The sequence below is a fragment of the Lynx rufus genome, unplaced genomic scaffold, assembly GCF_022079265.1.
Source record: "Lynx rufus isolate CCGP_SWC_20201006 ecotype Redwood Valley unplaced genomic scaffold, mLynRuf1.p SCAF_22, whole genome shotgun sequence".
Taxonomy (NCBI): Eukaryota; Metazoa; Chordata; class Mammalia; order Carnivora; family Felidae; genus Lynx; species Lynx rufus.
The window spans coordinates 20,097,830-20,114,998 of record NW_025814837.1 but is presented as its reverse complement, the minus strand read 5'-3'; the positions used below and the strand labels follow the sequence as shown (position 1 = coordinate 20,114,998).

Here is a 17,169-nt window from a genome sequence, read left to right as displayed (position 1 = left end):
GCCCCTAGAATTCTGTTCCTGGCTCTGGAAAGCAACAGAAATCTAATATATCCCCATAGAGCAACAGCTTGTGTGGGGTGGCATTTGGGTCCACCTGCAAGAGCCTGGTCCTCACTGTCTTCCATGTTCCAGCTCATAAGGCACTGACACTACCTGGCAATCAAGAAGCTGATGCCCTAGTGCGGGTACAAGCCCTAGCAAATGACCCTTAAGAAGTTACAGCAGATTGGATGCATAGAAAGAGTGGCCACCTCAGGGCTCAGGTAGAATGACATACTGCCAAGGATGATGAATTGCCCTTGAAGTATGGTGACTTGGTTAACGTGGTAGCAGCATGTCCTGTGTGTTCTAAACAACACCCAAGGCAAGTGCTAAAAGATTCTGGGGCCATCCACCAGATTTCCCAGCCGGTGAGGGATTGGTAAATGGATTATATGGGCTCCCTCCCTCTGAGTGAGGATTCTAAATACATCTTGGTTTGTGTTGATACCACATCTGGCCTAACCCAAGGTTTTCCCAGTCACCATGAAAACCAGGCTTCCATCACTAGAGGTTTAGAGAAGCTGAGTACCATGTATGGATACCCTCATCAACTAGACAGTGATCAGGAGTCATATTTCAAAAGTCATCAAGTATCAGACTGGGAAAAAAATATGACATTAAACAGAAGTTCCATCTCCCCACAAATAGGGTTGGTAAAAAGAAAAAAATAGAATATTAAAGCAGTGGATTAAACACTAACAAGTAATTACCTTGGACAGATGACCTAAAGTACTGTTCCAGGCTTAATCATCTGAATGATCAACATTAGGGCCTGTTGTCCCATATGCTAGATTGGGGACTCCTGCCAATGTACCCAATATCGTAAAGGCATGAAAATCATGGGAAACAGTCATTTCCCTGGCTCTCACCATGGATCAACATGCTATGCTGCCACATCACAACTGTCAAAGGCGTTATCTACTAAAATTTGCAATGGGACGTCCCACTGTAACGGGTAACTTCACACACTTGGGTAAAGAGAAATTACTCAATCTCCCTTGGGATCCTATTGTCCTGTTGCAAGTTGGACCTGCTGAAATACACTCCTCCTAGAATGGAACATGCACCATTGAAAGAGCAGAGAAGGTGGGGGTCCTGGTCTGGTATATCCCACCCCCAGTCCATCTCCTCACACCTGATAGTACTATCTCCCCCAGCCAACATGTATGGTATGAACAACTATGTCAATTTCCTAAAACCGCCAAACTCCCTCTCCTCACTGCCAGGTAGGCACGTTTTGTTTCCCACCGTTAGGATCATTTGGCCACCATCTTTGTTCCTTCCATTGACCTGAAGGATGTTATGGCACATATAGAAAGAAGCTCTTTCTAAATTCACCCAACAAGCCTTGATGACAGCCAACAAAGCCTGTCCTTACTGAACACTGAAATGTCTCTAATGAAAAAAGCTGTCCTCCAAAACAGACTTGGAGATTATTGCTGTCTCACGAGAGGCACGTGTGCCATTATCCAAACAAAATGTTGTGTGCTCATACCTGATGAGTCTGCTAACGTGTTATCTTTATTTAAATCCTATGAGGACACAAATAAATGCCCTCTGTGATCTGACCCTCTAGCTTAGGGAACTTAATAAATCAGTCAGATCACTGGGTTTCTGGTGAAAAAAATTGTCACTGACTTTGAAAATTATTGTCGGGGCACCTGGGTGGCGCAGTCGGTTAAGCGTCCGACTTCAGCCAGGTCACGATCTCGCGGTCCGTGAGTTCGAGCCCCGCGTCGGGCTCTGGGCTGATGGCTCAGAGCCTGGAGCCTGTTTCCGATTCTGTGTCTCCCTCTCTCTCTGCCCCTCCCCCGTTCATGCTCTGTCTCTCTGTCCCCCCCAAAAATAAATAAACGTTGAAAAAAAAAATTTAAAAAAAAAAAAAAAGAAAATTATTGTCTTATTCTGTATTTTCTCTTACATGTGCCTGTTTGTTGCTGTGGCATCTGTCTCTAATGCAGCCAGATAGCCACCTCCAATGTCTTGAAACATCTTGCCAACTTCTCAGGGCCCACTGCAGAAAAGGAGGGCATGTGGGTTTGCAAAAGCCAATCACAAGGGGTGAAGTTTCGGGGTAGGTCATCAAGAAGACATAACAGCCAGTTGATCCATGAGCTAGACCTGGCAATCAGAGGCTTCTCACCCTCTGCTCTGTCCACAGAATATGGATTCTGCTCCCTGAGCGTGTCCCAAAGTCATAGCTTCCTGATAATGATGTGAAGTCAAGACTATCTGGTCAGTATATGTGACTGGACCCAGTTAAGTAAGGCCTTTATATAAACTTTGAAGATTCAGTGGACAGGAATAGAGATCAACTTTTCTTGCTGCCATCCAAAACAAGCTTCTGATGTAAGTTCTCTTGCTTATTAACCCTGCTACCCACCGATCTGGAGTGGCCTGCCTCTTTCTTCAGTCTTTTCCTGTCCTCTATGTGTGGTGTGCAAGGGCGGGGGGGGGGGGGGGGGGAAGGGGAGGCAGTTTCAGATTACAACTGGGAAGCTCCTGAGGAGTTTGTGAACCACCAGACATCCTTGTCTTGTTCCTGAGCTTAGAAGAAAGGCTGTCAGCTTTTCGCCACTGAGTATAATTAGCTGTGGGCTTTTCATATATGACCTTTATTATGCTGAGGCAAATTCCTTCTATACCTAATTTGTTGAGAGATTTTTATCATGAAGTATACTTAATTTTTGACTGTTGAATGTTTTTTTTCTGCATCTATGGAAATCATCACGTGATTGTTATCCTTCATTCTATTAACGTGGTGAATTTATTACATTTATTGATTTGCATATGTTGAACTATCCTTGTATTCCAGCAATAAATCCCACTTGGTTGTGGTATTTGTTTTATCTATCTAGCTATCTATCTATTTATTTAGAGAGAGGAGGGAGGGGAAGAGAGCTAGGGAGAGAAGGAGAATCCCAGGCATTAGCCCAACATGAGTCTCGAACCAACAAACCAGGAGATCATGACCTAAGTCGAAATCAAGAATCAGGCACCCCAATGTATAATCCTTTTAACATGCTATTGAATTTGGTTTGCTAGTATTTTGTGGAGGATTCTTTGCACCTATCTTCATCAAGGATACTAGCCCGTAGGGGCGCCTGGGTGGCGCAGTCGGTTAAGCGTCTGACTTCAGCCAGGTCACGATCTCGCGGTCCGCGAGTTTGAGCCCCACGTCAGGCTCTGGGCTGATGGCTCAGAGCCTGGAGCCTGTTTCCGATTCTGTGTCTCCCTCTCTCTCTGCCCCTCCCCCGTTCATGCTCTGTCTCTCTCTGTCCCAAAAATAAATAAACGTTGAAAAAAAAATTAAAAAAAAAAAAAAAAAAAAAGGATACTAGCCCGTAATTTTCCTTCTTGTGGGTCTTCCTCTGGCTTTGATATCAAGGTAATGTTGGCCTCATTTGGAAGTGCTTCCTCTTCTTCAATTATATGGCATTCATTCTTTACATGTTTGGTAGAATTCAATAAAACTATCTGGCCCTGGGATTTTTGTCTGTTGGGAAGTTTCTGATTACTGATTTAATCTCCTCACTAGTTAGATCTAATCAGTCTTTATTTCCTCATGATTCATTCTTGATTAGTTGTATGTTTCTAGTAATTTACTCATTTCTTATGAGTTATCAAGTTTGGTGGTATATTATTGTTCATAGAAGTCTCATGATCCTTTTTATTTCTGTGACATCAATTGCAACGTCTTCTCTTTCATTAATTTGATTTTGTCTTTTTTTTTTGACTAGCTAAGAGCCTGCCAATTTTTATCTTTTTTAAAAACCAACTCTTAGTTTCACTGTTTTTCTACTATTTCTTTTTTTTTTTTTTTTTTTTTGGAGAGAGAGAGAGAGAGAGAGAGAGAGAGAGAAAGAACACATGCATACATAAGGGAAGGGCAGAGAGGAGAGAGAATCCCAAGCAAGCCCCACACTCAGCATGGAGCCCAACACAGGGTTTGATCTCACAACCCTGAGATCATGACCTGAGCCAAAATCAAGAGTTAGACACTCAACCGACTAAGCCACCCAGGCACCCCTATTTCACTCAATTTCAAAGTCATTTTTGTACATGATGAAAAGTAGGAGTCAGGTTTTTTTCTTCCCCCATGTGAATATTCAATTGCTCCAGCACTATTTATTAAAAAGATCTTCATTTTCCATACTGAATTTCATTTACACCTTTATCAAAAACCATGTGATCAATTGTCTGAGTCTATTTTTAGATTCTCTTCTGTTCCTTTGGTCTACTTTTTTACCCTTATTATTTTAATGATGTTATTATAATAGCTTTATAGAAAATCTAGTAGTGTAATTCCTTTGTTCTTCTTCAAGATCATCTTAGCTATTTTAAGTCCTTTGCATGTCTTTGTAAATTTTAAAATATGCTTGCCAATTTCTATAAAAATTTTGCTGGTGTTTTTTAAATTAAGATTCTATTGAATCTATAGATCAATTGGGGAAAAATTTACACCTTTTCAATACTGAATCTTCAAATCCATAAACATCATTTGCCTTTCCACTTATTCATGTCATCTTTATCTCAGGGTTGTTTTAAAATTCTTTTACATTTAAAAAAAATCATTCATAGGTATTTGTTGTGGTTTATGCTATTATAAACAGTATTTATTTTTTAAACTCTATTTTCCAAATTTCTAGAATTACCACAAAGAAATAAAACTATAGATTGATTGATCTTGTATCCTATAATCTTGCTAAATTCACTTATTAGTACAAATAGTTCATTTTTAGATACTTTTTTTTATACCTTTGCATTTCCTACATTAAAAAATCATTCCATTTGCAAATAAAGACACTTTTGAATTCTTTGTTTTTGTTTTCTTGTGTTAATTCATTGCCTAGGACCGTCATTATAATGTTGAATAAAAGTGATGAATATGGGGGTGCCTGGGTGGCTCAGTTGGTTAAACATTCAACTTCGGCTCAGGTCGTGATTTCATGGTTCATGGGTTCAAGCCCTGCGTCAGGCTCTGTGCTAACAGCCTGGAGCCTGGAGCCTGCTTCGGATTCTGTGTCTCCCTCTCTCTGCCCCTCCCCAGCTCATCCGCTCTCTCTCAAAAATAAACATTAAAAAAAAATTTTTTAAGTGATGAATATAAATAGCCTTATCTTCTTCCAGATTTTAGGGGCAAAGATTTCAAAATTTATTGTTATTATGTTAGCTGAAGATTTTTTTTTTAATTTTTTTTAAAATGTTTATTTATTTTTGAGACAGAGAGAGACAGAGCATGAACGGGGGAGGGGCAGAGAGAGAGGGAGACACAGAATCGGAAACAGGCTCCAGGCTCCGAGCCATCAGCCCAGAGCCCGACGCGGGGCTCGAACTCACGGACCGCGAGATCGTGACCTGGCTGAAGTCGGACGCTTAACCGACTGCGCCACCCAGGCGCCCCTATCTGATCTTATTTTTAAAGTGTATTCTTACCATCAGCATATAGTTGAGTCTTGCTTTTTTTGATCCAGAATGACATGATCTTTATTTGATAGTCTATTAACATTTGTTAATAAAAATTCTATTTTGGAATAACTTTAGATTTATAGAAAAGTTGCAAAAATACTATAGACAGCTCCTGAATACCTCTCACCAAGTTTCCACTAATTTTCCTGCCTTACATAAACTTTTTTTTCTTTTTTTTCTTACATAAACTATTACATAGACTTAATACCAAGAGAAATTAAAGAACTGAAGTTCTTAGAGCAATAAACATCACCCGTGCAAAAAATCGCAGAGGAAATCACAGATGTGGTATACCCAATAAGGGGTTGTGTGGCTGAAAAATCTCTAAACTACCAATATTAACAAATATCCACTATGCTAAGTAAAAGGCTGAGTTAGCTTTCTATTCTTTTTAATAAAAATATTATATAAATACTGTATTATGACAAGGTAATCAGAGAATATGCAGTCAAAAATGTAGGAGAAAGCATTATGGAGGGATATCAGAGAGTTAACATTACTTTGAATTTCACGATGCTTGTGACATTTGTAATGGATTGCCTTTCTTTTCTCATTCCAAATAAATATTCACTTCATATCTTATTTTGTATTTACAATTTTGTTATTCTTCTTAAAGACAACCCCTCCCAAATTGTATAAACTTCAGGCTAGATCCATCCCTCCTTTGATGTGTGTCTGCTTTTGTTTCTACAGTCATAATCTTTAATTTACTAGATATACATATGCCCTCTTTCTCCATCTAAACACACACACACACACACACGCACACACGAGAGAGAGAGAGAGAGAGAGAAGAGATTTTGCAGTTTTCCTGTCTTCTAACTCTTGTTATATGAACTTATTTTTTTCTTATTATCTACAGTGATCTTGGGGGTATACATATTATTTTAGATTCTATTGATGTTTATCACTTATGTTTTTAAAATCTATATGCTTTAATCTATACTTTTTGTGCTTACCTAAGACGCCACTAAAGAGTTTATTTTGGTTCCCCTTATGTATGATTAAGAATTCAGCACATTTCCTCCCCTTATATTAGACATCCTTTGGCCCTGCCTCACATCCCTTGGACCCACTTTTTATTCTAGCCACTGTTGACAGCCAGCTCCACACAGCCAGATTCACCTCAGTTGCATCATACACCTGTTTTTTTTTGCCCCAAGGCTTCTCTAATATTGTGCTATTGCAAAATCCCATGGGAACTCTCTATGTGCTCCTGCATGCACAACAATGATCTCCCATAAGTCAGCTTTTGATGAATAGGGATTCAAAGTCAATGCATAAATGCTTTCCTCCCCTTTCTTTGGGCAGGCACTTTTGAGGCACATTATATACAGCTTCTCAAAAGATTCCAGTGCCATTGAGCTCCATTCACTCATAGCAGTGACCAGTACTATAAGGTACCTTTGTAAAGGCTTTTCCTCCTCTGTTTCATTCTCCCTACTTCCACTGCTTCCTTGGATCACTTTTCAAATAAATTAAGTCTTTAATTTACTGGGGGGGGGGGGGAGGGTGGTAATCCAAACTAAAACACTCTTCTTACATTTTGCTCCAAAACTTCCCAAGCTTTGTCAACATAAATTGAGGTCTTAATGTCACTATTACCATAGAAAAGGAATCCTATTTATAAGATCATTTACTGGTCATGTAATGATAAGCTCATATTCATGTCTACAGTCATTCAAGTCATGCCTTACCCAAGAGGAGGCATTCCTGCTACTTTCCTGTGCATTGAGAAAAAGATCTATCACTGCTCAGAAGCAAAATCCAATTAGACTTCACCTGGCTCACAGGAGGTAATACAGGTACACACCTGCTAGACCATAATCTCCAGTGCACTGGATCATTTAAAAGTCAATCTACCCCATTCAGAACATCACAATGGGGTAGCCCCATCTCCACTTTGTGGGATTCAGAAATGAAAAGGAAATTAAACCTACCTCAGCTCCTGCATTAATTGGGACTCTTTGATGCCAAACAAAAGAAATCCAACTCCAAAGAGCATTAAGTTATTATAAAAGGGAATGGTTTGTTTTAGAAGATGCCCTGAAGTAGTCACCTCACATGAAAAAGCCTAGTGCTCCAACTTCTCTGCAGTTAACTCTTCCCAACACTCTCCCATTGCTCTCTCCCCCTGCATCTCTCCTCCCCACCTAATTAATATATTTCTCCTCCTCTTTTCATTGTCTATAGCCCATCTTTCAACACTGTTTCTGTGTGTTGGGCTCATTTTCTCTTTCTGTAGATGGGCTTAATCCAAGTGATGGGGAAGATGGCAACGTTAGGTCAAAATTCATCATGGCCCCTGAGACAACAGAGAACTGTACTGGGCAGCCAGTTTGGCCAATGGATATTTTCTTACTGACTGCTCGGCATCCAAAGACCCTTTCCAACTGAAGGAAAATCCCAAACGGGGCTCATTACAGAAGCTGAAAGCAAGAAGGGATGGTTATCACTTTTCCTGTACTCTGGAAGCTACAGCATGAACACAAGTCCTGAGGATAGCCAATCGGATACTCCCAGCCATGATCTCATACCTAGAGGAAGAGGTGCAAAATTTTAGGGCTGGAGATGATGCAAGGATAGCTGCAGCAGCATGGTGTGGTGATGAGTGTTCAGTGATGTGATGACAAATGTCCACAGAGATCAGAAACCAGGAGCAGAGACAAGCCATTGGAGATGATGTTATCAGGGGCATCTTAAGACTGATGCTATGTCTTGCTTCCCATGAAGCCTGCCCAAGCTTTATCTCTAGCCTTTGTTGTATAAGCTTCCGAATACCCTCCAAATAGCTTGCTTTACAAAACACTAACCAGAGAAGATTTCTATTGTTTATAAAAAAAGAACTCTCATAGCAGTCATATTTTCCAGACAAAGAAGAAAAATTTCAAAAACTTACTGATAGCTAGGCCCAGTCATATGCCCACCACTGTTTTGTCTGTTACAAGAATGGGATGAAGTGGGGTGGGAATGCCAAGTGAGGAGTGGGAAATGTGCTGAATAACCCCTGCAACAGCTCTTAGGACTGAGCAATCTTGACCTCCATTTATAAACATGAATACATAATGAAAAATCTCCAGTAACATGGAGAGCAGAAGCTCTCCAGAGTGGAAGCAAGGTGGCCAATAAAAGCAAATGACTCTCCTCAGAAACAGTTTATGCAAAAAATAGAGAACGTTTAAAACAAACTTTTGTGTGTTCAGTGAGATTCCAGAGAGCTATAGCATACCATAGAGGAGAATGAAACCCCAATGAAGGACAAGGTCCTGAACAATCTGGCTCTGTCCATTTGTCCAACCTCATTGTCTGCTGCTTTCTATCTTGCTCATGAAGCCTTCTTTCAGTTCTCAAATATGCTGATGTCCTTCCTAACACAAGCCATTGTACATGCTATTCCTTCTACCTGGGATGTTCTTTATTACCTTCCCCTGCCAAATCCCACCCTCACAAATACACAACGAATCCCTTTCCATCCTGTAAGTTTTAGCTTAAATATCACTCCCTCAGAGAAGTCTTTCCTTGACAACTCTATTTACATACTGCCCTAGCAGTCTCCCTGAGTCTCTCACTCTGATTTCAAGTGACCTTAGGGCTAGGTTACTGTTCAAGTTCTACACCTGCAAACTGGGAATAATAAAGAGTAAACTTTTTTTATTTTTTTTAATGTTTATTTATTTTTGAGAGAGAAAGACAGACAGAGCATGAACAGGGTAGGAGCAGAGAGATAGGGAGACAGAATCAGAAGCAGACTCCAGTCTCCAAGCTGACAGCAAAGAGCCTGACACATGGCTCGAACTCACAAGCTGCGAGATCATGACCTGAGCCGAAGTAGGATGCTTTACCAACTGAGCCACCCAGGCACCCCAAGAGTCAATTTTATAAGTTTGCTGGGATGATTAAGGAGCTCATACATGTAAAGCACTTAGAATTCAAGAACACAACAGCACTCAATAGATGTTATTTATTTCCTGCACAGCATTTATCACACAATGAAATTCTGTTATATAAAAACTCCATGAGGGCAAGAACTCTTCTGCTCACAGTGCCAGGTTCATATATATTTGTTGAGAATAAACAAATGAAAATATTTTCCAAAAGTGAATGAATAAAATATTATATGAATACCCTACCTAGGATACTGTAGCAGCCCTGAAAATGCTCCACCCAGATATTTTTGCTTGTAGGGAGCAAAAATGACTGACAGCCCTAGCTGTTAACCTCTGGATCCACTACATTGGCACGGAGGCCAGGCTTTCCGAGGGCTATTTCTAGTCAATGACTGAGCATGGCAGAGGTCCTAGTTCAGGCTCATTCTGGCAAACTGCAAGAGTCTTCTGACAAGAAGTTTCACCTGAGGACTCCTCATTGGCAGAGTCATACCTTTCCTGGAGCTGTGTTTCACTCAGAAACTTCCTACCTAGCCCTCCTTCCTTTCTTCTCTCCTCCCACAGGTATCAGTCCTGTGTTGTGGTCCATCAGCTTTCTGCCTGCTCCTGCTCCCTCCATAACAAATTCTTGTTGGTGTCTGCTTATTGGTAGACCCAAACTAACACAATCAGAACCTTCAGAAACAAACCCTGAGGTGAGAATTTGTGAGCAAAAGATTTAGGTGCTGTCAGGAGAAGCCAGTAAGGGAGAGGGAGAATCAGGATAGAGAACAGGAATAAACCAAGCAATGGTACAGTTTCAGGTAAAAATCTCTGCTTAACCCTGGAGGGAAGTTAGGCTTACTAGGGCAAGAAGTCATCCATTTCTGTGACTTCTATTCTCACCTTGAATTACACTCAATCTGTGTGGTTCAACCAAGCTCATGATTTTACAATGTACATTAGACAATGACATTTACAGTACTTAAAATGTAATAAAACATAATACTGCATACATAAGCCAATAATATTGTATTTGTGCCTGGTAGATAGTAGGCACTCAGTAAATATGTACTGAAAGAACATTACAATAATAACAATATAAAATGCTTGAAAATTGCCACCACCCTATAAAAAATATAGTACCCACAGTTTTCATATAATTCCTCTTTTTCCACAAAAATTAAGTCCCAAAATATACACAAAGTGCCATCTCTCTTCCATTCTTATTCTTTGCAGTTCCACTTCTCTCCAAATGTAGGAGTCTCATTCTTTTTTCTCAGCTTTGCTTCTCAAACATCAACTCCCTATCAATATAATTATTTCAATCCACTCAAGTGACGAGAGAAAGGGAAAGATGGCTAAGGGCCCAGAACCTGAACCAGCAAAAGCTGCAATCCAACATCCTAACGTAGCTGGTGATCACAGAACAAAAAGTTTCCTTTGGCCTGGACCAGAGGATAAACACCAGAACAAAAGCAGACTAAGCTTCCTCCTTGGTCCTTTTCTGTTATTACTCCAATGGTAACTTGAATCCAAGTGAGAGTACTCCAAAGAAAAAGAATAATGATGTGAATGCTTAGAACTGATCTAAACCACTCAGCCTAGAATTCCCCATGGAGTGTATTTCCTACGAGAGGCAGTCCCTGGTCCACCTTACCTTGCTAGGAAAAACAGGTGCTCAGTAACTGTAAGTGAAGATGTTATGTGCATTGGATGCCTGCCCTTTGAGTGTTATTACATACTTTTGAAAATTCATATGTTATTGATGACAGTGGGATCCTCACCCATATCTAACTGTAAGGAAATAATTATGGGATATTAATTAGGCCTATGGCTTGGTAATGATTCAAGAGTTAAGACTTTAGAAAAATACAGGCTTTGGGATTAAAGGTAGGCTCAATTCCCAAACTAGCTTTCTCTAGCCATGTGAGCTAGGACAGCTGAAACTTTTCCTCACTGTTATAGAACTATGCACAATGTTGTTGTAAGGTATAGAAATACTACAAGAAAGTGTCATAAGGTGGTGGTCATTAAAACTTGACCATTACCCATGACAATATAACATACTATCATGACAGTAATGAGCACAAATTTTGGAATCAAAACTCCTGGGTTGTCTTATTTTGCTGATTCCCGATATCAAGAACCCTATTTCTTTGAGTTTGCTTCCTCATGGATGAAATAATTGTAAGATAATTGTATTACCCACCTCAAAATATCACATAGAGGATCAAATGAGGTACTACATGTCAAGTGCACTCAGAATTATAAAACATTTATTAACATGCTTAAATATTTAAATGCTTAAATATTTTACTGTAGTGATTTTTGATGGACACCTTTTAAAAATGCATTCTCTACTTCTTGGCCTTATTGAATGAATATAATCTTACCTTGAGTTCTCAAGATCATACCAATGTCTTTGATGTTTGTCTTTAAGGTATCTAGCATCAGATTGCTGCCTTTTTATTTTTATTTATTTTTTTTTTCAACGCTTTTTATTTATTTTTGGGACAGAGAGAGACAGAGCATGAACGGGGGAGGGGCAGAGAGAGAGGGAGACACAGAGTCGGAAACAGGCTCCAGGCTCCGAGCCATCAGCCCAGAGCCTGACGCGGGGCTCGAACTCACGGACCGCGAGATCGTGACCTGGCTGAAGTCGGACGCTTTACCGACTGCGCCACCCAGGCGCCCCAGATTGCTGCCTTTTTAAAAATAGGTTTTCTTTTTAAATTTTTATTGTGGTAAAACATACATAAAACTTAGTATTTTAATCATTTTAAGTGTACAATTCAGTGACATAAGTACATTCATATTATTGCACAATCATTACGACTATCCATTTCAGAAATTTGTCATCTTCCCAAGCTAAAATCTGTACTCATTAAACAATAACTCCCCATTGTCACCTGATTACGTTTTTTCCTACACTTTCATCTGGTGTTGCCTCACTCATTAGCAGCAAAATGGCTCATTTCTCTCCTTCACTCCAAAATAAACTGCCAGTAATAACCTGCTGTAAAAGCCATTTTTAAACCCATAACATTCTTTGGCCGCAAACACCAATACAATCTGGTTCCAGCTGGACGCTTCAGCCCTATTTCTGTGCAGAAGCCAATGTTAAAGTAAAAATAAACAGCTATCTTTCACTGTGCCTTCTCCCTTCCACACTTCTGCTCATACCATTCTATTTGGAAGATCTCTCCTATTCAGTGTGTACTGAAAGAGAAAGATTGAAGAGGAATGCATGAAGGTTCCTTGACCACATGTGGTATTGATTCTCTTTTGATCACTTATAGCAACTATTACCTAAATTACTGATAGAAATTGTATAGTTTTCCTTTATGTCAAATAGAGTTCCTCAAAAAATAATTAAGCTATATTATTTTGTTCAATCATTTGTTCAAATAGTTATTATTTATTCAACAAATACTGTCCACTGTATACAAGTGCCTAACAGATGTTTGTCAAATAAACAAATAGAATTCTAAGTCATGGGGCTTTGGTGAATAATACACTCTAGTTCTCATGTTTGAATTCTTGTAAAAAAAAATTTTTTTTTTAATTTACCTCTCATGTCTTAGTTGTACTCCAGATAGTTAATAATTATCTGTAATATAATAATAATCCTATTACATCAGCTAATACCAGTTTATTTAGTCAACTTGTAAATTTAAGTCATACACTCAAACATGAGTAATTCTGTTGATTCTAAGTTTTCTTTAACGCCTATTTATTACTGAGAGACAGAGACAGAGCATGAGTGAGGGAGGGGCAGAGTGGGGGAGAATCCGAATCCGAATCAGCCTCCAGGCTCTGAGCTGTCAGCATAGGGCCCGATGCCGAGACCGGGAGATCATGACCTGAGCCGAAGTCAGACGCTTAACCGACTGAGCCACCCAGGCGCCCGGATTCTGTTGATGCTAAAAAAAGACTGCAATGCTCCGGGTAGCCACCATTGTTCACAATTCCCACTTAGGGGCAAGATTATGCAAAATTATCCTTTGGTTAGCTTCCTGTATTCTTGTTAGAAGCCAAAGAAGGAAACAAGGTACACATGGAACGGTCTAAGATCGTTAGGGAAGTTCCTCCCATTTGGGTCAGTGCTGCTTTCCCCACAGCATTTAAGTCCAACAGAGAAAGTGCCCCTTGGCCTTTCATTGGCCAAGCCTCCCCTGTGAGGACTAACGGTTTTGCAACTGGGGTCTCTACCCTGGATGCAGTGCCATCCATTTTCCAACGAGCCTCGAGTTTTGCATTCCTCTTCGGTCTCTTTCAGTAGACACCTCTATGTGCAGCAAAGTTAACTGATACCAAGATATTGATAATGATGCTCATATTCCCATTACAAGCCACATTTGCTTTGTTTCATTTGAGCTTTTCGACAGACTTGTGATACAGGCTTTTTTTTTTTTTTTAAACATTTTATTTATTTTTGAGAGAGACAGAGGGCGAGCGGGGAGGGGTAGAGAGAGAGGGAGACACAGAATCCGAAGCAGGCTCCAGGTTCCAAGCTGTCAGCACAGAGCCCGACGCGGGGCTCGAACCCATATACCGTGAGATCATGACCTGAGCCGAAGTCGGACGCTTAACCGACAGAGCCACCCAGGCGCCACCCTCCCCCCCCCCCTTTTTTTTCTATTTCACATAAAAGGGAACTGCTCCTAAGCTACAGAGCCCATGAACTATAAAGGCCCACGAACTACTCAGCAAGGCCGTAGCTGAGACCACTCCCTCCGGAGAACGACTGCGGTCCGGAGATCACAGGCACTGCCAACAACTTCCCCAGCCTGGGGCACTCCCAGATAACCCACCTGCTCTGGATTCCCGGGCAGCGGTTACCTTCCAGCGCGACCCAGTGAGCCTTACTACCCGCCATTCACCCGGTTTCCCCAAAGCAGGAAAACCACAATTGAGCGGGTCCCGGCCTATTCCCCGACCAGCAGCGCCGAGCTTACAGGGCGAGGCCCCTCATATACCGTCACCCCAACAGTTCCCTACGAAACCGGACTAGACATGGTGTGGCTGACTCAGCCTTCCAACGCCCCGCTGAATTCAAGTCACCGCGGAAGCGGCCAGCAGCCAGCCGACCCACCCCTAGGCTCACAGGCCGCTCTAGCCGAACACGGAGGCAGCAATCTCGTTACTCCCGCTTGACGTCATCCGCGAGCGCCGCAGCGCGGTGGCGGGCACGCGCAGCCGAGAAGATGTCTCCGACGCCGCCACTCTTCAGTTTGCCCGAAGCGCGGACGCGGTTTACGGTGAGCGGACCGTGGGAGAGTGTGGCCCTAACCCGGCTCTATCTTTTTCCTCCTCTTCCTGAAAACATTCGAATTTTGCTCTGGGGTAAAGCGGGGACGGAGGTGTGTAAGGCGCGGTGTCGGCTCCCGGCCCCGTCGGGGGTTGGGAGGTGGGAAAGACGCATTACTTGCCTCTTCCGTGCGTCCTGAGCTGTCCGCCTCCGTCCTTCTGCAGGCAGGTCTCTGAACTCCGCGTTCTGGGCGCCTTTGTGCCCTGCGTGGAGGGTTTATCCGCAAACTCCCTCCAGTGCGGTCGAGCTCCCGTGCAGTGCTCGCTTAGCTGGGCAGGTGTCTCCAAAATTGCTTAAGGGTGAAGGCGGGAGTGGTTTTAGCCCAGAGAACTGGCTCCCGCCCCGCCCCCTAAGCTGCGGGTGGTGGTGGTTCTGGCCGCTTATTCACCACCCTTTAACCTACCATATCTCTCTCCTAAGAGATTAACGAGGAGATCCAAAGCAGGAAAACAGAGATTAGCTTGGGAATTGTTGCCAGATGTCTTTTTATTCTTACAAAATGAGGAGGAGTACTTTGAGCATTTGGGGAGCGCCTTACAGAGCGTTTTTGTTAGCTTATTTAACTCTTAGCACTGTGAAGCCTGGTAGATTGGAGACCACCCCCCTGCCAGAGTTAGGTGATGTACTTCCCTGGTGTTTCTGACTTCAGACCCAGGATTCTTTTTATGCTGCCCATCACAGCATGAAGAACCCTGTCCTAAGTTGTTTGCCTATATTTGTCTTTAGCATTTGAGCCAGTATTTCAAATCATGATTCAACTACTGACGTATTTAACTGTGGTTACCTAGTTATAGTGACGGCAGAATAAAAATTCTGTGAAAGAAAATTGATTCTTTGTAGTCAGTTTTCTTGTGTGCAGGTTATTTTTTTCCCATACAATGAGGGTTTATTTGTTAATCAGGTTATATCTTAGTTATGTCTTCAGAATCGTTTTCTTTCTGTGTATTTTGCTGTAATCCCAGGTGCTCTGAAATTCTGCTAAGAGTAACTGTTAGCAATATCCAATATCGTATTAGTCGCAGAGGGGACCATTTAATTGGAGATCATCTGGTCCAGTACTTCTAAAGGTTCAGTGTGCAGTGGGATCACTTGGAGATCTTGTTAAATGTAGACTGGTTCAGTAGGTCTGGAATGGAGCCTGAAAGTGTGCGTTTCTAACAAGTTCCCACGTGGTGCCTCTGCTGCTATTAGTAATAAGCATCTACAACAACCCCCTTATTTAACTGGTGAAGAAATTGAAGCACAAAGAAACAAGGAGATATGTCCAAGATAACACAGTCTCCTTTTGGCAGAGTCAGGAATGGACATTTCCAGTGTAAATCTAACTCCTGGGGGTAAAGAGATGACTTTCCAAGTGTATGTGGATTTTCACAGAGTGAATGACTTTGCAGTATTTTTGTCTTTGATACTTCTTTTTTGTTTTTTTAAGTTTTATTTTTAAGTAATCTCTACACCCAATGCAGGGGTTAAACTTACAACTTGAGACTTACAGTTGCATGCTCTACCAACTGAGCCAAATCCCACCCCCTGCCAAATCCCACCCCCTGCTTTTTTGTCTTTCAAATTATGGCTAGTTTAAGACAATTAGCAGGTATTCAGTGTTGACTATGTGTCAGGGACTGTGCTGAGCAAACTAGAGAAGGTAGGACTTGAGATGGGTCTTGAAGAATGGATAGAATTTGCATGAGCTGGTGGGAAGAACAACATAAATTAAAACACTAGAATGAGCTTGACAGAAAATGATGAAAAAATGGCTAGACCTTAGTGGAGAGTATATGTTAAGTTGTAGTGGGAAATAAGGTTGGATGGGTTGAGGGAGATAATATCAAGGACTTGAGAGGGGGCTGTGAAATTTTAAAATGAAAGCCTATAAATAAGGAGGCATTTGGAGATTAAAAAAAAAAACAAAACAGTATACTCTCATGTATGTGATATTTTAAGAAATGGTAAGTGGGAACACCTAGAATGAGAAAGTCTACTTGGGAAGCTCTTGTTAAGTTCACAGTGATTAGAGTGTGTATCATTGGCACCTGGGTGGCTCAGCCACTTGGGCATCCAACTCTTGATTTCGGCTCAGATCATGATCTCATGTACACTGACAGTATGCAGCCTGCTTGGGAGTTTCTCTCTCCCTCTCTCTGCCCCTCCTCTGCTGGGGCTCGCACTTGCTCGCTTGCTCTCTCTCTCTCTCAAAAAAATAAATAAATAAACTTAAAAAAATAAAGAATTACTGATGGAATGACTGATAGGTAATTTTTCCCACGCATATGCATTTCCAGCTAGACAGACTATTGATGAGTAATGTTTTTCAGTAAATAATAAGCAAAAATATTTCCACTTACATGCTATTTTTACTTTTCTAGAAGTCTACTAGAGAGGCCCTGAACAACAAAAATATAAAGCCGTTGTTGAATACCTTCAGCCAATTACCTGGCAGGTAAGGCATTGATATCCATGAAATATCACTTGCCGAGATCG

The 17,169-nt window shown here is 41.4% G+C and overlaps 2 protein-coding genes across 2 annotated transcripts in view; both read left to right on the top strand.

Moving 5' to 3' along the window:
* COLEC12 (collectin subfamily member 12) overlaps nt 1-14,537 on the top strand; it is a 116,834-nt gene extending 102,297 nt beyond the window's left edge. The window contains exon 11 of the mRNA XM_047086885.1: nt 14,216-14,537. Coding sequence (XP_046942841.1) covers nt 14,216-14,537 — 322 coding nt within the window. The remainder of the gene's footprint in view (nt 1-14,215) is intronic.
* The window catches only part of THOC1 (THO complex subunit 1), a 53,372-nt gene continuing 50,267 nt past the window's right edge, over nt 14,065-17,169 (top strand). Inside the window, exons 1-2 of the mRNA XM_047086999.1 lie at nt 14,065-14,641; nt 17,055-17,128. Of these exons, the coding sequence (XP_046942955.1) occupies nt 14,588-14,641; nt 17,055-17,128 (128 nt within the window). The 5' untranslated portion in view covers nt 14,065-14,587. The remainder of the gene's footprint in view (nt 14,642-17,054; nt 17,129-17,169) is intronic.